Source organism: Mus pahari, chromosome 11, assembly GCF_900095145.1.
Source record: "Mus pahari chromosome 11, PAHARI_EIJ_v1.1, whole genome shotgun sequence".
NCBI classification, from domain to species: Eukaryota; Metazoa; Chordata; class Mammalia; order Rodentia; family Muridae; genus Mus; species Mus pahari.
Window position 1 is genome coordinate 43080251 of NC_034600.1, and position 22286 is coordinate 43102536.

General features: G+C 42.2%; 1 protein-coding gene across 3 annotated transcripts in view; it reads left to right on the forward strand.

Moving 5' to 3' along the window:
- Plpp1 (phospholipid phosphatase 1) overlaps positions 1-22286 on the forward strand; it is a 67837-nt gene that overhangs the window by 29168 nt on the left and 16383 nt on the right. For 2 of the 3 annotated variants that reach the window (XM_021208220.2, XM_029543929.1), the window contains exon 2: positions 3515-3669. In XM_021208220.2, the coding sequence (XP_021063879.1) occupies positions 3515-3669 (155 nt within the window). Of the gene's footprint in view, positions 1-3514; positions 3670-20479; positions 20632-22286 lie in introns of all 3 variants that reach the window. The other variant, XM_021208219.2, reaches the window with a different exon arrangement.

The window sequence follows — 22286 nt, forward strand, 5'->3', positions numbered from 1 at the left end:
AGAGGAGGGAGCACAGAGAGGAGGGAGCACTGGCAGGAGTCAGAGGAGAGAGCACAGAGATAGACACATACATAGTGCACATATGTACGTGCAGGCAAAATGCCCATACACATAAAATAGATAATTTTTTAAAGTAAATAGCATATATTTTATGTAATATATATATATATATATATATATATATATATATATATATATATGTGTGTGTGTGTGTGTGTGTGTGTGTGTGTGTGTGTGTGTGTGTGTATACACAATCCTTTAGATATTAAGGAAAGAATGTTGGTCTTTTTAGAGAAAACTCTTCCTGTAACACTAATTTGAATATGCAGGTCTCCACCAATCCCTTAGAATATTACCATTAAAAAATAATCTCTGTAACAAATAAAGGATTTTTAAAAATTATATTTTGAGACTGTCTCATTGTGTCATCTTGGCTGGACTGGAACTTACTTCGTAGACCAGGCTAGGCAGGCATTGCCTTTACAGAGACCCTCCTACTCTGTCTCCAGTGTCTGGGATTGAAGGTGTGTTCCGCTACACCTAGCAAGAATATCTATTATTGAGACAGGATCTTATTGTGTAGCCCATGGTTACCTTGAACTCACGAGTCTTCTGCTTCAGTTCCCTAAATTCTGGGGATTGGTGCATATACCACCACGTACAAATAGAGGTTTTTTGTTTTTTGTTTAGAAGGATGAATCTCAGTCCCTTTCCCTTTTCTTCTCCTTCTCCCACTAACATGTAACACTTATGAACAGTAAGGGAAGTCACTGTAATATAGTTTGAAGAAAAGGATATTTAGATAATGACAGCTCTCACAACAGACACGGAGGTAGGAGGGAGAGATGTTGAAAGAAGGGTTTCTGAGGGAGGGAGTGATGAGAAGGACTGAAGTCCATCACGTAGATGCACGAAGCTGTAAAGAATAAAAACGAACTGTGAAAAAGGAGCCTTGTTGAGTGGATGCCTTTCCCTCAGAGCTCATGGTCTTCACTGAATTTTCTCTCTCCTCAGTGTGGGTGTTCAGCATCCTGCATTCACCTGGAAAGCTAGCTGTGAGGCACTTGAGGCGTGGCTTTTGTATCCTAGCTTTGTCCTTTTCTAGAGTTCATTCGTTTTTTCCAGAGTATGTGTAGTGCATGCTGCTGAACAAGATAGACAAGTCCTTGCCCTCTAGAGTATAGTAAGCTATTCTTTCCCCTTTATCGTCTCTTTTTCATGGTTCTTCTATGAAGACTTTTAGTTCTTGGCTATTTGCTCTGTTATTCTTGACTTTATGTTTTCTTTGAGAAGTGTTTTATCCTAAGTTATAATTTCAAATGCTTACACATCTGTATCCTGAATTTTATTTACTTAGCTCTTTAATAAGGTTTTATTCAGCTCCAACTGTGTACCTGACACAAAGTGAGCAGTAATAGCAGGTACCTGCTTTTAGAGCTACTGAAAGATGTGTACAAAAGCAGGGGAGTTGTTCACAGTGCCATGGGACAGGTAAGGGAATGCCTATCTTGAGGAGGAAGGGGAGAGGCAGCTCTTGCCAATAGAAGGCTGAGAATACAGGGCCACTCACAGGATTTCAAAAGCACAGTAGTTCCATGTAGTTGGGGTCTTCAGGGCAATATGGGGAGTGGAAGGCAAGGCTGATACCTATTAGGAAGTGACACATGACCCCCAAGGCAATCGTGATTCTATCATAGGGCCATCTCTGGGCTCCGGACTCTGCAGTGTTACTGTTAGGTCTGCCTGTGCAAGTGTGAGCAGCCTTCAAAACACATTCCTGGCATCCCTTTCTCTTCTCATAGTTGACACTGTCACTCAGTGCCTGAATTATTTCAAAGTTGTATTAAATATGTCCTCTTCCTTGCTCAGTGTTTTAAATGTTAATTTCTAAAATTCTTACTTTACTATGTTACTGACTTTGACAGAAAGAGGACAGATTTTTATGTCCCACAAGATAAATTCTTTTTAGGCTAGTGTAACCTAGAATCCTTTAATAAACACAACTTGAAGCCCTCGTGCTATCATTAAAACCTCAAACTTACAGAATGCAGACATAATTAGCAGCAGAGATGTTCTCTAACTCTGAGGTCTCGTTATGAACAGATGTATTTAACTGAAGAAGCGTTTTTTTAAATGGACAGATCCACTGCCCCTAGCCTGTCTTTATCACCAGGGTTCATTTACTACCCCCAGCTCTCCCGTAAAAGAGGAGGTGCCGGTGTTAGAATCCTGGCTGCCCCCCTCTTAAAGTTTCCTCACCATTCTTCATTTCTTTAAACATGAGTAGTAACTGCCGGGAACAGTGGGGATTCCAGGCCTGTGTGTCGCAGAGAAATAAGGATTGAGTTCTCCGCGTCCTCCGGTGCCCGGCATGCGTGGGCATGCAGTGTGGGGAGGGTCTTGTGATGGATGCACCCCTTGCTCAGTGCCCCTGCTTTGCTGCTGCTGTTCCGGTGCTACCCCTGCCCCTGCCCCTGCCTGTGCCTCACCTGTCTGTTGCTTCTTCTTTAATGCTCTTTCCTGATTACCCCAGTTTTGTGTTAATCTCTGAATTTCTATTGGTCCTTTTATACCATCCTAAGAATCATGTTTCTGATTTCATGGTGTACCTACGTCTACCTTCATTTCCCTTGGATGTGTTTGTTCTAATAATGGTTAATAGAATTACTCTATCACAGTCAAGATGCAGACCCTTTGTTTCTCTTTCCTGAACAATCTCAAGTGTACATTCTGCTTTGACACAATGTAGCCTAGATCTTGAACGAGTTTTGTACAATAATTCTGTGCCTGCCTTAGCCTAGTATTGAGTATATGATGAGCAAGCAGATGCTTCAGTGTTTGAATTGTATGACGCAAAGCCTGAATCAGTGTAAATGTGAACATGTTTAGAAATGGCCATCCAGGTGGCATGGCATGTGCCTGTAGACCTAGCTACTTGGAGGTTCAGGCATATTAAAGTTTAATGCTGTGCTGTGTTAGAGGCGTTTTAGAGCCCTGTCAAGACTAATAAAGACAATTTTCTTTTTGTCTTGAAGAACAAGGGCATGTTCCATTCTGCTTTTCTTATATGTAAAGGTTTTTTCTGAACTTGATTCTAATGTGAACTAGGTTTTTATTTCTTTGTCCTTCAGATATTATGGTGCTATTATTAAATTTGTGTTAGTTTGTCTTTTTCCTTATACATATTTAAGGTATTAAGCTGTTAAATGGGTATCAATATAGAATGTAAAATAGAAAACTTGCCTATATTCTCAGATTTATTTTTCCATGGTTCAATTTTGTTCTTTTCCCTGGTGGCTTCTTTTCTGATTGTACCTCAGATCAGAAGTCCATGCAAGTGAGAGAATCAATTTTTGAATGCACAGGCTCCACATAATCTCATTAGTTGGGTGTCTGAGAATATCAATCCTTCTCCAGAAAGACCTGAACTTAGTTAAGATTTATAGCCCATGTTCTCTCCTTCCTGAAGAAGTAAATTGAATGTAATCATATTTGTTTTTCCCTTCCCCAACAGCTGCCATGCCCATGACTATTTTAAAATTGGGCAAAGTATATCCATTTCAGAGTGGCTTTTTCTGTACTGACAACAGCGTGAAGTACCCGTACCATGACAGTACCATCCCATCCCATATACTCGCCATACTGGGGCTTGGCTTACCCATTTTCTCTGTAAGTAAATAAGCAGGTAGTAATGGGTTTGTGCTGGAGGTTGGATGAAGTGATGGTGTTGGGGTGGGGGTAAATTCAAGCCCTACCTTACTAATGTTACTGTGGAAAATAGTTGCTGAAGGAAAGACTCCCACTCTATTCCTGGCGAGTGATGTGTGTTACGTAACACAGCTTGAAGCTGTTGGACCAGCTCTTCTCAGTATACAGTGAAGAGGGGCTCTACTACTGCTCAGCTCTGTATGCTTTCTCACAGCTGAGCCCCAGCCACCGTCTGCCCGCCCGGCTGAGACTGCTGTCCGCCTGCTCCTGTTTACTGAGTCCTACCATTTCAGGCGCGTGTCCTTTGTGTGACTTGGAAATAGAAAAGAAGGAGCAGGGCAAAGACTGACCCCCACGTGTCTTCTGTGTCCTCGGTCTTGTCTGCTAGGCTCTGTAGCTAGTTCTACATTTTATCCTCAGTCAGCTCTGCAGCAGGACTGGCTGGCTTTTCTTTCCTGTTTTCCAATAAGCAGCTTTTTGCTTTAGCAGTTCATGAGTCTGAGTGATTTTGGTCTTGTCATTGTAAGTTTTCTTTTTCCTGAATAGTCTTCAGAATAGTATTCTAATGGACCTTGACTTTTATTATATATATTTATTATATTATATCATAAAGATTATATTTTACATACTTCTGTATACCTAAAATTCAAATTTGATTTAACAATTTTAAAATAAAAGGGGTGAAAAATTGGGATTAAGAATTTAGTTTTGGGCCGGGCGTGGTGGCACACGCCTTTAATCCCAGCACTCGGGAGGCAGAGGCAGGCGGATTTCTGAGTTCGAGGACAGCCTGGTCTACACAGAGAAACCCTGTCTCGTAAAACCAAAAAAAAAAAAAAAAAATTTAGTTTTAGGAGATACTTTTCACTAAGAAGCAAGAGCCACGGGCTGGTGAGATGGCTCAGTGGGTAAGAGCATCCGACTGCTCTTCCGAAGGTCTGGAGTTCAAATCCCAGCAACCACATGGTGGCTCACAACCATCTGTAACAAGATCTGACTCCCTCTTCTGGAGTGTCTGAGGACAGCTACAGTGTACTTACATATAATAAATAAATAAATCTTAAAAAAAAAAAGAAAAGTTAAAAAAAAAAAAAAAGAAGCAAGAGCCACCACAGCTTTATGTAGTTGAGGTCCCAGGACTGTGAACAGTGTGAAGGGAAGTTTGCAGGACTGTCAGTGATAAATAGTCCACTGCACTGGAAAAGGGCAAGGTGTTTGTTGTGTCTGTTATTGTGTGTAACTGTTGCCAGATCAAGCTGTAAAAATTTATTTGGTGTTGTTTAAAGATCAGGAAGTAAACCATAGTTGGTACCTTTCATCTTTTTCTTAAAACTTAATTACAAAAATATAATTTATAAACTGAACAAAACTTATAAAGTAGATCAACAAAAAGCATCAAATTTTGGTCTTCTATCTGATGAAAACTAGTAACATTTCAGTGCTATTTAGTTCAACTTTTTTTTATTTCATTATGAGAACACTGCAAATTCAACTTTGTGCCCTTATCTAACAAATGGTTTTTAAATAAATGATTACAGTAAGTACCAAAATGTTAGCAGTTGAAATGAAGAACAGTGATAGTAAGGTATGTATTTCCTTTAAAGTAGTGAGAAAAACTTGGTATAAACTTTTGAGTTCTTGGTATGAATTCTTGAAAGTGTACTGTTAGAACTGACTTGGAAAAACATTTTAATACAAACTTGGTAAGCTAGAAGAAGCAATGTGTAGCTGGCTCCTGGGCCTTGGTGTGCTGATAGCTTATAAACTAATGCAAAAGGAGTTCTTCACAATTTCTAGGACAGATTTGTTTTAATAATTTGTGCATAAAATCTCATACAGACGACATTGTTTTCATTTACATGTATTATTCATGTTTGACATAACTACACACACACATCTTATATAAAATTTGATGAATAATAAGAATTTAAATGGTAAAAAGTTTACATTTTAAAAGTGACCTTTCTTTTTCTTTTACATTTTAAAAGAGAAATGCAAGCACGGTGGGGTTTGGACACTCATTTCCCCATGCCCTGGTTCTCTTTCTGGGGCTGAGATAAAGCACTGACCAAAAGCACCTCAGAGAAGGGTTTAGTTGGCTGGCATTTCCAGGTCACAGTGAATCCGTGCGGGGAGTCAGGGTGGAGCTGTAGCAAGTCTTAACCCAGAAAGCACAGAGGGACACTGTGCTGGCTGCCTCGGGCACCAGTGCTTAGCTTTCTCACACAGCTCAGGACGCAGGGCAGCCTGCAAGGAATGAATGATGCCCTCTACGGAGGGCTAGGGCCTCCTACACCAATCCCTACAGACTACCCAAAGGCCAGTCCCTCAAGTGAGACTCCCTTCTCAGATGTCTCTTGGCTGTGTCAGGTTGACAGTTAAAGCTATCTAGGACAATGGAAGATTCTAGTCTTGATAATTTCACTGTAGAAAAATGGGAAGTGAAGGCAAATTCATTAATATCCATTAACTTGTTTTAATGTTATTTTGAAAACTATAGCTGAGGAAGCTGTGAACTTTACCTTTTTTTTTTTATTTTTTAAAGATTCATTTATTTATTATATGTAAGTACACTGTAGCTGTCTTCAGACACTCCAGAAGAGGGCGTCAGATCTTGTTACAGATGGTTGTGAACTACCATGTGGTTGCTGGGATTTGAACTCCGGACCTTCAGAAGAGCAGTCGGGTGCTCTTACCTATTGAGCCATCTCACCAGCCCCCAACTTTTTATTTTTTAATTTAAGTCCTAGGAAAGTGGTTGAATTTGTGATATTTGCTTTAAAAATAATGTTATTTTTAAAGACAGGTTCTCATATCTGCAGCTGACTGCTGAGGTAAAAGTTTTTGGTCATTTTAAAAATAAATCTGCCCTTGGGTACACAGCAAGGAAGGTTTAGGTAGAGCCACGAGCAGATGATTGGCAAACTGGGCTGCATTCAAATTAAAAAGTTCTGCTCTGTGCAAGACACTGTTCAGACAGTGATAGCACAGGTAGGTGTTTTGGAATGCCTTTTTCCAACCGGATGAAGGACCACAATTAAAGCTAGGCCTAGAACTTTAAAACCACCCAAGCTGTGTGTAGCCGTTAGCCTGTAATCCTGAGCTTGGGAGGCTAAAGCATGAAGACCCCCAGTTCCAGGCCAGCCTGAGCTGCAGAGCTGGAGGGTGGGGGTGGGGCTAAAAAGTGAAGGGTACAGAGAGGACAACCCAATGAAAGGGGACTGGAGGTCTGAAGAGGAAGCCCCGACTAGAGAAGATAGGCATGTGGTGAATGGGTTGTACTGGGGTCTACTGTGCCCTGCAGGTTAGTGAGAGTCAAGACCGATAGTGCCAGCAGCACCCGAGAGTGGTGTGGCTGCTTTGGGAGACACTAATGCAATTTGTTAGGAAGTTATTATAGTCTGACTGTAGGATACAGCAGGTGTGCCCTAGATTGACCCAGATGATTGAAAACTTCTGTTCACATAAAAATAAAACAAAGCCAGCCATACACTTATGTCTGTAGTACTTTTATTCAAAATTGTCCAAACTTAAACCAAGCAAGATAGCACAGCTTTTAGTAGCTGAATGGGGAAATGAACTGTGATATTAACAAATTCCATGCATGAAATAGTCATATCTGGTGACACTCAGAAACAAGTGTATATAGCGCAGTGCTAGCTGTGGGCATGGGCAAGGCTCTGGGTTGCGTCCTCTGGATTGCAAGATTAAAGCAACAGAATCCAAGGAAATATGTCATCACGCCATGAAGACCCATGCATGAAAGAGCCCTCAGTGCATATTGCTAAGACCAGGAGACCAGTCCGAAAAGGCTGTGTACTTTATAGTATCAACTGTGATACGGTATGATGCGGTATATATGATATGATATGATATGATATGGAAATGCAAACCTATAGAGCTATTACAAAGATAGGTGGGATGAACAAGGATGTAAGGAACACCTAAAGCAGAGGGTTTCAGGACAGTGAAACTATTCTGTATGATACTATGATGGGGGTGCATGGCCCCATGTGTGCATCAGTGCACAGAGAACTGTAGCATAAAGAACAAGTCCTAAAGTGAAGAGGCCTGGGCTTCAGTTGCTCCCGGTGTACTAACACTGCTTCATCAGTTACAGCAAATGTGCTGCACCAGTGTAAGGTGTTGATAAGAGAACCAGGACTGGTGATGATAAGTGAGGGTGTGTATGGAAGCATTTATTTCTGCTCAGTTTTTAAGTAAACTTAAATGTACTATAAAACATTAAGTGAATAAAACCTGGTAGGGTACCTGCTTGGCTCCTGGAAAGTCCTGGGTTCTATCTATATATATGTGTGTGTATGTATGTATATGTATATGTTTATGTATGGAGTGGAGTTTGAGACAGGGTCTCATTATGTAGCTCAAGCTGTCCTGTCATTGTGTAGAGCAGGCTGGCCTCAAACTCATGGAGATCTGCCTGCCTCTGCCTCCTGAGTGCTGGAATTAAAGGCATGTGCCAGTAAACCTGGCTTAAAATATAGTTTTCAATTTGTTTATAGTTTGATAAAGTATCAGTGTGGTTTTGTTACATAATACATAATGATACTTAATATGTATTTTTATAAAATATTATCTTCAATATTATTAATTTCTAGGGATAAGGTTACAGAGAACTGTAGCATAAAGAACATCTGATAAGATGTCAAATATATGTTTTAGAGTTTTGCATGATGTGTTACTAATACAAATTAAAATTACATTTACTTTGTGTGCTGTGTGCAGACGCTAGTATACACATGGAGGCTAGGGATCAACTTGGGAGAGTGGGTTCTCTCCTTGCACCTTGGGTCAGGGATTGAGCTAGTCTTCAAGCTTGGCAGCATCTGCCTTTACCCACTTGGCCATCTCGCTGGCCCTAGGTATTGACTTTCCATAATATTAATTTCAATTGCAAGTTATTGGTTCTTTTATTGCCCTGGCGTACCCTGTGTTAGAGGCTTCATGCTGCTTAGACAGACATTCCACCTCTAAGCTATAGCTCCTGGACCTTACAGGTCTCATGAAAGAGGAGTAGTTGACAGCTTAATAACTGGACATACCTTTATTTCTTAAAACTTATTATTTGAAAAACATGGTGGTATTTAGGAATTCAGTTTTTAACAATAGTTTTGTGTTTTTACATTTGAACCCCTGCCCCAGAGTACTATAATATTGTACCATTTATTAAAAAAAAAAAAAAAGTATAGCCAAGCATGGTGGCAACCTGCCTTTAATTTCAGCAATCAAAAGGCAGAGACAGGTAGATTTCTGTGAATTTAAAGCCAGACTGTCTCAAAAATTGGAAAGAAAAAAAAAGTTGGTGAGCTATTTAGTGTACTTAATGAGAGAAGCCATTACTGTTCAAATGCTATACAATAGACTTCTAATACATTAAAACCGTTTTGGATATCTGAGAAGTAAGGCAAGAGGTTGAGTTTGGAAGCATCTGTGGTGAAGGTTTTCTCCAAATACAGACTCACAGTCTAAATTTAAAGCTCTGGAAACCAAGCTTCTTAAATGTCAGTATTACATAATTAAGCCTCCCATCAGTCAGGTGTGGTGGTGCATGCCTTTAATCCCAGCACTGGGGAGGCAGAGGCAGGCGGATTTCTGAGTTCGAGGCCAGCCTGGTCTACAGAGTGAGTTCCAGGACAGCCAAGGCTATACAGAGAAACCCTGTCTCGAAAAACCAAAAAACCAACCATACAAAAAGCCTCGCATGCCTTAAGCAACACTCTCAGTCAGGGTCTACAGCAGCACCTCTTAACCAGAAACAGCAACCAGAGAAGCAAATGGGGTGACTGGCTGTAGCAAACGGGGTGAAGTTCGTGGTGGTCCTATCACCTGTTCACTTACGTTTGTTTGCCATGAGATGATTTCAAGTTGAGTTTGGGTGTCTGTCGACTGCTTTGAGAGCTTTGACAGGCTGGGGAGGCTCAGCAGATGAAGGCACTTGCTGCCAGCTTGATGATCTTCCTTAGTCATATTTGTTCCTTTAACAAACTAAAAATCTCCAAATCCTTTTTTGTTGAGAAGGGCTATGACTAAAGTCAATGCAAACCCACTGATGTAAAATTACCCTCTGTGACTAGAGGGCAGGTTGTCTTAAGTTCTAAGAAGTGAAGATGTGGAACCTAGTGCTTTTGCAGATCTTTATGTGTAAATAGAGTCCCCCCCCCCCCACGTCATCATGAAAGGCGTCAGCATTTTCCATATCTACAGATAGTGTATGCACACTGAGCTCTCTGGAGTATACGACTTTCCGGGCTGTGTGTCTGCCTTGTTGCTGGGGTGCTCAGAGGAGGCAGAACACAGTCTGGAATAGGGGTTTCAGTCTGTGTTTCCCAGGGTGAGAAACAGCAGAGGCTGCGATGGATGCTATGGTTTCTGGTCTCCTGTGTACCCAGATGCTACTGGGGTACTGCTGAGAATTGGGAATAGGGGTCCTCGTGTCCGTGTTTGCCCTGAGGATGTCTATGTGCCAGGCAAGAAGGGGATAGCAGAGCCCTGGAGGGGGACAGATTCTGGTTTGGTTCAGAGTGAGAGAGGAGGGAGGGCATAGAGGGGCTGGAAGACAGACGCCTTCTCAGGGAGATTTAGGTGCAGCTCTTTATGACTAAGGCCTCCCCCTGAGACGATACCTGATGAAGGAGACATCCTTGCTTGTTTAAACTGCTTTATTTGACCACAGATGTTCATACAGCTTACTCAGTGTGAACCAAGGATTAACTACCCTTTGCAAGAAGGGATGCCCAGGAAGGGAAGCTCATTGGCTAAACACTGGGGTCTATCTACATACTTTATTAGCATGGAGAACTTAAGGTTTTTTTTATGTTATGTGGCCGATTGTCACAGCCATCTCAGCTGAGTGTTGTATGTGTTCCAGATAGGTAGCTGGCAGGGAGCTGGCTCTACACCCGCTGTTCTCAATTCTGAGGTTCCCTGGTGTTTGAGCCTGCTCAACCAGACCAGTTCTTCTGTCTGGTGGCATGATCCACTTGCCCCATGACTGCTTAGTAGTAGATGGTGGTGGGCACCATGTTTTAATAATTTTAAACAGTCTGCTTTTGTTCATATTGCCAAGTGTTTGCATTTATTGGGTCTTAAGAATGGCAAGTTTTACAATATTACAAACCCACATTTCCAATATCACAATAAATGGAATGTCAATTGTAGTAAGGAAACAGTTTGTTTGTATCGGTTTGTGACAGGAACAGTTAGCAGGAGCTCAGGGAATGGCCTTAGAGCAGCCCGCTTTTGGAGGAGGAGCTTGGTCACCACCTGTCTGCTTACAAGGTAGGGAGCTGCGGTGAGGGATCTTTTTAATAATAGCTTTCCTATAGTGAGGGTGAGAACAATTTCTCTCTCGTGGGAGGAGGAGCAGAAGTCATGGGCAGGTTCACTGATTTTTATCAGTAGAGTATGTGGGAGTTTTGAAATGTTCAAGCACGTTAATGCAGTTTTTTTTTTTTTTTTGATATTTGTGTAAGTAAAAAGCTTGGTTTCTAACTGCTCATTACAGGTATATAGACATAGAATTAAATTTTGTATTGATTTGATACTCTACAGTCTTTCTAAAGTTGCTGTTCTAGAATTTTGAAATACATTCCCTGGGTTTTTATTTTTCCAGGTTTCGTTCCATCTTACCAGATCTAGGCATGGCCCCATCCCTCCTTCTTTCTATAATATAAAAAGGATGTATTTGCCCTGGCTGTGGTGGTAAATGCTTTTAATCCCAGCACCTGGGAGGCAGAGGCAGGTGGAACACCGAGTTCGAGATCTGCCTGGGCAACAGAGCAGGTTCCTGAACAGCCATGGCTACACAGAGAAACTGTCTTGAAAAACAGAACCTCAAAACACAAACAAAAGTCACACAAGCTCGCTTGTGCTTTTGCACCACTGCCCCCCTTTTCGTTCTCTTCTGTGGAGATTTCCTTTGCTGTACTCAGGGTCACTGGACTCATTTCTCCTCTGTCCCGTTCCCTTCATGGTCTCACTTGGTTTCAGGGCTTTAATAGAACTTGGGTGTCAGGTTCTGTCTAGCTCGGCTTCTCCCCCCCACTGCAGATATCTACTCTACCGTCTACTGTAGGCAGCTCAAGCAGATGCACCACCTTCCCCAGTTCCATTTCCAGGGCTTCCATTCTTTGTTAATGTAGTTTTCTACTCTTTGATATATTTATACCTAATCCATCAGTAAATCCTGTTGGCTGTTTTCAGCTTAAATCCATAAGTTGACCACAGTCAGACAGTCCTTGACTCCTAATTAATGACCATATAAGACGGGATCTCAGTTCATTGTTGAGCTGGCCCTTGGATGATTGCTTCATAATTAAAGATGATTTCCTCAGGACATTAAAACCTGACTCCTGATGCATCTTTAGCTTTTGTAATGATATGTGCCCTGATGCTGACAAAGGTGACATTAGCTGTCTGGGATTTCTAAGACATGGGTGGAATTCCTCAGACTTTTGGTCTACATACTGAATTGAGTTAAATGTATTTAGAATTAAATTGCTATCAAAGTCTTTAAGATTTAGTAAAAGAAATTAAAATAATCAACAATTTGCACTTATCTCAGCCAGTGTTCTACTACTGAAAAGAGATACCATGACCAGTGCAACTCTTACAAAGGAAAGCATTTGGGGCTTGCTTCCAGTTTCAGAGGTTTAGTCCATTATCTTTATGGCCTAGAGCATGGTGGCATGCAGGTAGACATGGTAGCTAAGAATCCTACATCTTTATCTGAAAACAGCAGAAAGAGAGAGACACTAGGACTGGCTTGACCATTTGAAACCTCACAGTCCACCCCCAGTGACACACTTCTTCCAAGAAGGCCACATCTACTCCAACAAGGCCAGATCTCCTAATCCCTGTCAAGTAGCTCCACTCCCTATTGACAAAACATTCAAATATATGAGCCTATGGGGGCCATTCTGTAGGCTTAGATTTTTCAAAACCTACTTTGTTTAGGGTTCTTAAATACTTCAACCTCCCTTCTAGCCCACCAACCAGAGGTAGGGAAGAAAGAAGGTTAGTAGGACAAGGGGATGTGGACATGCTTAGAAGTAGTTCTTTGGGGCGATTCCACTCTTCTTTGTCAGGATACCAGGAGTTTGGTCCAATAGCGAACACCAAACAAATAGTAGTGGCAGCTCAATCCAACAGTGGAAGTGGACTGAATACCACGGGTTCTTGGCACGTTTCTCTCTATGCGTGAAGACCAACAAAGAAGGAAAATGTTATACAGCGGTGTAGCAATGTAAGAGTGCCCTCCCATTGTTTATGGGGTTTCATTTATACTCTTTCTAAATGCCACACACCCTCTCAAGTGTCTGTTTTCAGCAAAACATTGCATGCCCTCTCACAAGATCGCTTTCATAAAAACATCACATGACACAAGTGAGTTTCTAACAAGCCAGAAATTTCCACTTCAAACCTCATTCCATTCTCTGGCCTTCATAGCTTATACCTCATGTTGTAGCTGGACTTGGGAATGTGTAAGAATCACCCAGTGCTATGGTTTTGAAGGCATGAAGCTGAGGCTTGGCACTGTGAGAATTCAGGAAAGGTCATTGGTGAAGGTGCAGCCTCAGTTGCAGTTGATGACCCAGGACTGAAGGGGTCATGCAAAGAAGTTAAGGCTTGGCACCATGAAGAGAGCCTACGAGAGGCTATTGGTGACACCTAGTTGCAGCATAAGACCCCACAGTACTGGAGATGCCAGTCCCATGGAATAACTACCAAGAGGAGGAGCAGCTGTGGAGTAGAGTCAATCATAGCCTAGAGTGCTACAGAAGGCAGAGCTAGAGAAATGACCCAAGCCCTTTGGAGGAGCCCAGAAGATCTGGACTCCCAGATATTGGAACAAGAAGCATCAAGTTGAAGTTGCCTTGGATACCCCAAGATGTTAGATATGCCAGAGCCATGGGATACTGCCGAGGAAAGCCTAACCAGGAATGGAACCAGCCAAAGGAAAAGAATTGTGTTGCAGTCAACAACGATGAAAGGAGTTGGAGATGCAGAGTTTGGAGTTTGCCCAGCTGGTTTTTGGTCTTCCATTTGTCCAATAGTCTCTTCACTGTGATGTTTTGGTATGGAAATGTATCCTGTGCCATGATATACTGGAAGTATGTGATCTACTATGTTATGGCTAGGTATGGTCTCCACAGACTCATATATTCAAACAAGCCTGTGGAGGTGAGGGAGTAGAATGTGGTGGTTTGAATATGCTTGGCCCATAGAGTGACACTATTTGGAGGTGTAGGAGTAGGTGGGGCCTTGTTGGAGGATATGTGTCACTGTTGGGGTGGGCTTTGAGTTCGTATACTTAAGCTCCACCCAGTGTGGAAGAGAGAGCCGCCTCCTGGCTGCCTGCAGAAGCCAGTCTCTCTTCTAGTTGCCTTCAAATCATCTTCTCTAGCACCATGTCTGCCTGGATGCTGCCATGCTTTCTGCCATGATGGTAATGGACTGAACCTACGAAACTGTAAGCCAGCCCCAGTGAAATGTTTTTCTTTATGAATTGCATTGGTCATGGTGTCTCTTCACTGCAATGAAACCCTAACTAAGACATAGACTAAATACATTCATCTATCACATGTCTGCTGAGCCCAGGGTTATAGTCAAGTGGCAGAAATAACAATTGATCCATTATTCTACAGTCTTCCCTTTACTGTGGGTTCTTTGGGCTTCATACACCCCCATGCAGACATTGAGATTATGAAATATTTTGAAACATTTTGCAGGTGGCCACCTCCTCTCTCTTGGTGGAAACCATCTGCTGTTCAGCGGTCTTCCAGTGGGGTCACTTCATCTTGTGGACTTTTGAGGTGGTTCTTCCCTTGCTCTTCAACAGAGCTCTGGGCCCTTGACATCAGTGTCTGCGTTGGTTAGCTCTGAGGCAGTGTGCCCTTGAATGACATGCTGCTGTAGGCTCTAGAGTTGGAAACCACTCTCTTGTGGGGCAGTGGGCTGCGCACAGACAGCCTGGTCTCTAGTCCAGCATAGGTCTTGAACCCCAGGAGACCCAATGGGTGGTGGTTTCCACCTACATGGGACGGAAGGAGTTCAGTCCTGTCTCCTGGACCCCTGGCTCCTGTCGAAATTACCTCCCCCACAGCCCTGCAGGAGAGGTGTGTGGCTATCTGTCAGTCATGCAGACAGAAGTCCCAAGCTTCTGGCATTCTGGCTAGATTCCACCCCCACAGTTACCTGACTATAGCCAGGTAAGCTCCTCCCCACAGTTACCTGATAGCCCAGCCCACTATAAAAGGGGCTACTTGACAACAACAAACCAAAAACCTCTTCCAATGTTAGGGAAATGCTTTCTTTAAGCTTTGACCTTTCTTACTCTCTAGCCATCCTTCTCTCCCCTCCCCCAATGTGGCCATGCCAGGCCTCTCTCCCTCTTTCTACCTTCTCTCTTTCTCTTTGCCTTTCTACAATAAAGCTCTAAAACCATAAACTGTCTCTGCTCATCAAGGTCCACCATGCTTGAACGATGGGATAGGCTTTCCCCTAACGAGCCGCATCTAACCTCCTTCTGGAAGGCCTTCCCATGCGTGGGAACCATCCAGTGTCCCCTCTCCTCTGCCCTCTCCTCCCTTCGGCCCCTGGACTGACCAAGCTGCCCCCAAGGTCCCCATTCTGTTCTCAGCTCTTCCGTGGTATCCAGCATGAGATGCCTGAGGCTGAGAACCTGGTACCTAGAGGACTGCCCCTTGTCCACTACCCGCCGAGCTGAGGTCCATGGCATCACACAACCAGACACTTTCTATGGGGGTTGCATAGAAAGTGTGTGGCAATCCTCCCAAGTCTGCCCGCCCAGAGCACTGGAACTCTGGTGGGACGTGGGTTTTCTCCCACTTCCTTTATTCCCCATCATCCACTGCCCCGCACTCTCTCTTTGGCACTTGATATGTTTTATATTCATAAAATGTCATACTGTATAAAATAGGGCTAGAATATCTATGCAACAGCATGGACTCTTGGTGTATATAGATTATGTTTTGAAAATCTTTTAACTTGTTGGAGGCATTTGCATTTCCCTAACATTGGAAGAGGTTTTTGGTTTGTTGTTGTTTGTTTGTTTGTTTGTTTTTTGGTTTGTTTTGAGACAGGGTTTCTTTGTGAACCCCTGTTGTCCTGGGACTCACTCTGAAGACTAGGCTGGCTTTGAACTCAGAGATTCACCACCTTTGTCTCCTGAATGCTGGAATTATAGGTGTATGCCACCACTGCCCAGCTGAGTTTTTTTCATGAAGAGAATTTTTAGCCAGTTTCTCAGTTTTGCTCAATTTTTCTAACTGAAGCAATTGCTAAGTATTTCTCTTATGGTTCCAAGATCCTGAGTATGTGTACAAGAGGCAGTTAAAGACATGGACATGGAGGATGGGGAAAATTTTTTTTCTATAAGTTAAAAGTTAACATGTCATATTTTCTTTTGTATCATTAAAGATATTCACTATTAGAAACAGAAAGCTATTCTATTTCACGAATGAGTTAGCTATGCAGAGAACATGAATTTTTAAAAGATTCATTGTGATTGGCCATTGGGCATATTCAAAATCAGGACATGGAAATGTAAAGTGCTATAACCTTTTTGGAAAATAATTTGGAAGCTTCTTAAAAAGTTAAACGTGCACTTACCACATGACACAGTAATTCCACTTGTAGGTATCTGCCTATTAGAAATGAAAATACATCCACACAAAGACTTGCAGGTGAATGTTCAAAGTAATATATAGTCATAATATTCCCCAAACTGGACCCAGCTGAGATGTCCGTTAACTGGTGAATGGCTAAACCAAATGTTCTCTGTATGTACAGTAGAATAATATATCAATAAAAAGAAAAATACACTCCCAAAACGAATTAGCATGAAGGACATTATAGTATGTAATATGAGCTACATAGAAAATAAACCATGTGGCGACTGGAGAGATGGCTCAGTGGTTAAGATCACTGACTCCTCTTCCAGAGGTAGATCCTGAGTTCAGTTCCTGGTAACCACGTGCTGGCTCACAACCATTTGTAATGGTACCCAGTGCCCTCTTCTGGTGTGTCTGAAGACAGCTACAGTGAACTCATATGAAATCAATAAATCTTTAACAAAAGAAATAAGAAAGAAAGAAAATACCATGTGTTGTATAATTCTGTTTATATGATATGCCCCAAAGCAGATATGTGGTTGCTCTAGATTATGGCAAGGAGTATGAACTGAGTGCACACTAGCCCATGAATGTTTCCAGGTATAATAATAGTCTAAGACTGTATTGCTGGAGTGGTAAATTTAGAATAGATGGATTTTATGATACATGTTACACTTTAAGGTTATATGAAATAGGTGAGGAAATCGGTGGAGGTGACTCTGGTTAGGAGCACTTGCTGCTGTTGCAGAGGATTGGGGTGGGTTCCCAGTACCCACACTGGGTGGCTCATAACCACCTGCAATTTCAGTTTGAGGGGCAGCTGATGCCCTCTCTGTCCTTTGTGGGCATATGCATGCACAAGATGTACACATAGATAAGGAAGCACACACACTTATACACCCTCCCCCCACAATAAACAAACAAATCAAAAAAATTGATTTCCCAACTAAAGTATTAAGTAAAATATTGGCATGTGTAGTCATTTGAGAAATTATGAAAAGAGTTTTTTTTTTTTTTAAAAAAAAAGATTCCATTTTACTGGTAAGAGTGAAAAGATGTTTGATTTGAATTGACAGCGATGAAAACAACCCTTTCACCCATGCCTTGGCTGTCAGACATGTCAAGGATAGCATCAGCTGTCCAATTCCAAGACTCAGTTTTCCTGTACTCGTGCACTGTGGCTGTAGTAAGTTAGTACTGTACAGTTACATTTTGGGAGAAATAATTTGGTCAAAGTGATAATGTTTATATGCCTTAATGTTACATAAAAATGTTCGAAGGAAATAATTAGAAATGCAAACAAGGATTTGAATAGGAAGTGTTCCCCCATACTGTGTAGATTAATCAAAAAACTGAAAGCAACCTTTGTGCTGGCCCTGTTGAAAGAACGGTTAGATTAAGGTTTTTGTGAGGAGTAGGAACTGTTTTCTCATTAGCTTAAGTAAAACTTGTTGTTCGTTGAAACAGATACAAGGTACTGAGCAGGCTGAGATAGTGGGACCATTGAGGCCCTCTGGCACCGGGGAAGCGAAGCTCCCTTTTCCATTCTGCGCTGGGAAGGGAGACGCTAGTCCTTTCTTTCTCTGTAAACCTGCTTTATCCTTGGCCTCTTTGTTTGTGGGCCAGCCCAGGTGGATTCAGTCTTGTATTTCTCAGAGGTTCCAGAAGCACCTGAATGAGCTCATCCTTTCAAGTCTTAAGTGGGTCGGTGAGCACCTGCGGTTGGCCAGTACTGAGTGTAATGAAAATGAGGTTGATTGGGTCATACACTTCCTACGCTTCTGTGATAGTGACTGGGAGTGGTTATTGCTAACTTAGTGTTCCTGAGGCCTTCCCAACTCTACGCTGGTTTCTCTTCTTTCTTTCTCCTTAACGAAGACTGGCAATTCAAACCATTGCAGCTGGGGCTCTTCTCCATCTGACACTCCTCTCTCCCGATGCATGCCTTACGCTTCTTCCTGGCCTGCCCGCAGCTCACCCAAGCGCTCTCACTGGGTTTTCTTTGCTCATCCTTTGAAGACCGCCATTACTCTGTGGTTGCTTTTCATATCACGCCCCTGGTGCACATTCTTTCTGCTTTGTAGCTATGGAAATCAGCCATTATGGTTTTTTTCCTACAGCCCTCCTACTGGGAACCACATTCTGAACAACTCACTGACTAGGCACACAGAAGGGTTCGCAAGCCTTCCTTCTCTGCTCTTCTCGGGTGATTATGTATTGTGTTTTACTCAGCCTTGTAATCCTGAGAGCACTGAGGGTCTTGGGTACAGCGTATTCAGTGTTTACTCACTTACACATTCTGTATTTTAAAATGGACCACTTATCACACTTGTAAATTTTGTTCTTCATCTTGAGAAATACAAACTTTTTTTTCCTGTAAATTTAAGAGTAATTTCTAACATGATTTTTTTTAAGTGGAGAAGAACCTTATTGCTAATGGATATGTATATGAATATTTTTCAGTATACTTGAGACTATCAATACAAATTTTTCCTTATACTATAGACAGAGAACCTAAAGAGTTTCAAGTGCTAATGCTCTATGTGTAACTAATGTACTAAGCGTCTTAGTGCAGAAAGAAGCAGTACTTAGTGAAAACATACAACCAGTTCAGAAATGTGCTGTGTAGACAGTAGCCTACAGTGCTGTGTGCAGAGTTCTTACAAATAAGGTGAGCCATAGAAGTAATAGTTCTTTGTAAATGTGAGATAATGTCTATCCACATTGGAATAGTGTAATTGGTTGAAGGTTAAGGGTTCAGTTACTGTGTGGGAAAGGCAACAACTGGAGCCTCAGCCGTGCATATCTAATGCTACATTATCAGTTGATAAGTGTGGAAAGTTCGTGTAAGTCTACTGAAGTTGCGCTCTATGGCCTATGTCGCAAAGGCTTGATTCCATCGCGTTACCCTGTGCAAGCATGCCGTGAATCACAAGAGTCGGATTCAGGGAGAGGCACGCATGAAAGGGGAGGCAGCAGAGCCAGCGCGACAGTTATCAGAAGCAAGGCGTTAGGGAGTCCTGCAGCATTTTAAAGATTTTTCACGAGTTGGCAGCTCTTACTGGCACATTGATTCACATAAAGAAATGTACTTTGATTCACGAGTCAGTGTCTAAATGAAGGTGGGGAGATACCTAGAAGAGCTGGCAATGAAAGAAATGTGATTGTTATTTGCTCCTTTTTCCCCTTGTAGTTTGGACAGAACTGATACTGTGATAAACAGTAGCAGATTTGGCTACCATTCAGTCATGGGTCAGGGATTGGAGAGAAAGCACTTGAACTGCTTTGGACAGGCCAGCCCAGTGGGCGAGACACTGCACGCAGAACGGGACACCAAAGGGAGAGCCTTCAGTCTGGACGTGGACCGTTAAGGGTTTCTGCTGAACTATATCCCTATTTATAAAGCAGAGAGCTGCAATTAATAAATGTAACTAATGACATGAAGAGCTGAATTCGTGAAATTTATATTTAGACAAAGTTTAAACATTTTAAGGGGTGAGGATGGGGCACAATCTTCACAGAAAACATTAATGACACAGCACTTGTGTGTTAGGAGGCTTTATGCCTGACATCATTGGCTGTCTTCGAAAGTTGATTCAGCTTCAGGGTCCATTCCAATGCCGCTCTAGTGTCCTCTGAATAATGGAAAGAAACAAATGCATAGTTTATTTAGGCACTGTCATAACCTAGCTGTGACTGGCCTGTCTAAATAGTGTCGTTTTTGAAAAAGTATAAAATGGGGAATGTTAAAATGTTTTCTTCAGAAACAAAGTCCATGACAGAAGGTTAAGAAGGTGCTGGAAACTTGGCGGTTAAAGACGGGCGTGAGAAGCGACTTCCCACAATTGCTGTATTTGGGCGGGAACAAAGGTTGGAAGATGCCTGTGTTAGAGTGGCTGACAGAGTCTTAAAGCTTTGTTTCCTGTAGAAGAAAGCACATTTACCCTACACTGCGATCCTTCTAACTTGCGCTGCATGCATTCCGCATTCCCTTTTACATGTGCTCAGACTGACGTTCAAAGCAATCGCATCTTTAAAGTCTTCCGGGATGGTTGTTGCCATTGATCAGTTTCGATAATTTTTAATGATATTTTTATTTATTCCCTTTTTGCTAGCTGGATTGCCTTTTGCAATTCTTACTTCAAGGCATACCCCCTTCCAACGAGGAATATTCTGTAATGATGAGTCCATCAAGTACCCTTACAAAGAAGACACCATACCTTATGCGTTATTAGGTGGAATAGTCATTCCATTCTGTATTATCGTTGTAAGTTAAACCTGCTTTTCCAAGTTTATAACTTTTGAACATGCACCTTTTTACTCTTGTGATGAAGGTTTATCATTAATGATTGAATGTATATACCTCAGGATTAAAAAAAAACTTTAATGGAAGGCTTATTTTATGGAGCTATTTTAAATAATGTCAAAAGAGTAAAAATATGTAATTTGAGCTTAAATTGGTCTATGTATATTTTGTGCTAATTTTTTTGTCAACTTTACCTTGTTAACTTTATAGTTAATGTTAAATTAACATTTAATTAATTTGGAAATATCATTAAAATCATCACAGTATCTGACTAGTAAAGAAAAGTAATTGATTCATAAATTATGGTAACTAACGAAGAGAAACCTTTTACTGTATAAATGCGTATTTCATAAAAACTGAGATTCTAGCCGAGCGTGGTGGCGCACGCCTTTAATCCCAGCACTTGGGAGGCAGAAGCAGATGGATTTCTGAGTTCGAGGCCAGCCTGGTCTACAAAGTGAGTTCCAGGACAGCCAAGGCTATACAGAGAAACCCTGTCTCGAAAAACCAAAAAAAAAAAAAAAAAAACAAGCTGAGATTCTGAAAGGCAAGATGCTGCTCTTTCAGTCTTAGCATTCCCATGGGCTGTCCTGGAGCCTGGCATGCCCCAGCCGCTTGCCTGAACTGTTCCTGGGATCTGGTAGGAATTGTACAGTATTATAGGTGATTGTCCCACAGCATGGCAGAGGTTTAAGAGCTCAGGGATTCCGTTAGTCTGTCTAGATCTCTACACTGAGCTTTTACTAGTAAAGGAAAACAAGCCCATGATGGTTTGTAGAAGGAAGCTGTCTGTTAGCGACAGGGTCTGTGTGCTCCCTAGCCTGGGCATGAACTCCTGGCTCAGGCTCTCTTTCAGTCTCAGCCTCCTGAGTAGCTGTGAAGTCTCCATTGTTCCTTGAGCCAGGTGGTGCATATCTCTACTCCCAGGTCTCAGACTGATGCAGGAGGATTGTAAGGTCAAGACCAGCGTAGACTACTTAGAGAGACTGTAGCTCATTAAAACAAAACAAAAACCCTAAAACCAAAAAACTTGCACACACATACAAAAGGACAGTCTGGGAGGAGTTAGGAGTTAATATGATCAAAATATATTGTATTTAAATGACAAGACGAAATAAAAAGAGGACATGCCTGTCCCTGAGTGGTTGAGGTCTGTGTTGTAGATCTAAGGAAGAGCAAAGGCAGAGGCATCTGGAATGGTCCAGACTGAATCAGGCCATGAGAGGAAAGGGGGAAGAGAGTGAAAGAGGAAGAGACAGGATCCTGAAGCCAAGAGGCCAGGAGGAGACCAGGGAGTGTGAGACCGGTGCAGCCAAAATGGCTGGGTTATTTAGGGAAGAGAAGCTGGGGGACGGGGCCCAGCTCAGCCCCTGGGATAAGGGCATTTCAGTCAAGATGTCTCTATGATGGCTGCTGGCAATGATAAGGGGCTGCTGGACAGTGTCCCTTCGATGTGTTATATGGTCAGCCATTTGTCCTGGGTTTGAGACCTAACATCATTAGTCACTTAATGAAAGTGCGTACGTATACACACACAAACACACACACACACACACACACACACACACACGAGAGAGAGAGAGAGAGAGAGAGAGAGAGAGAGAGAGAGAGAGAGA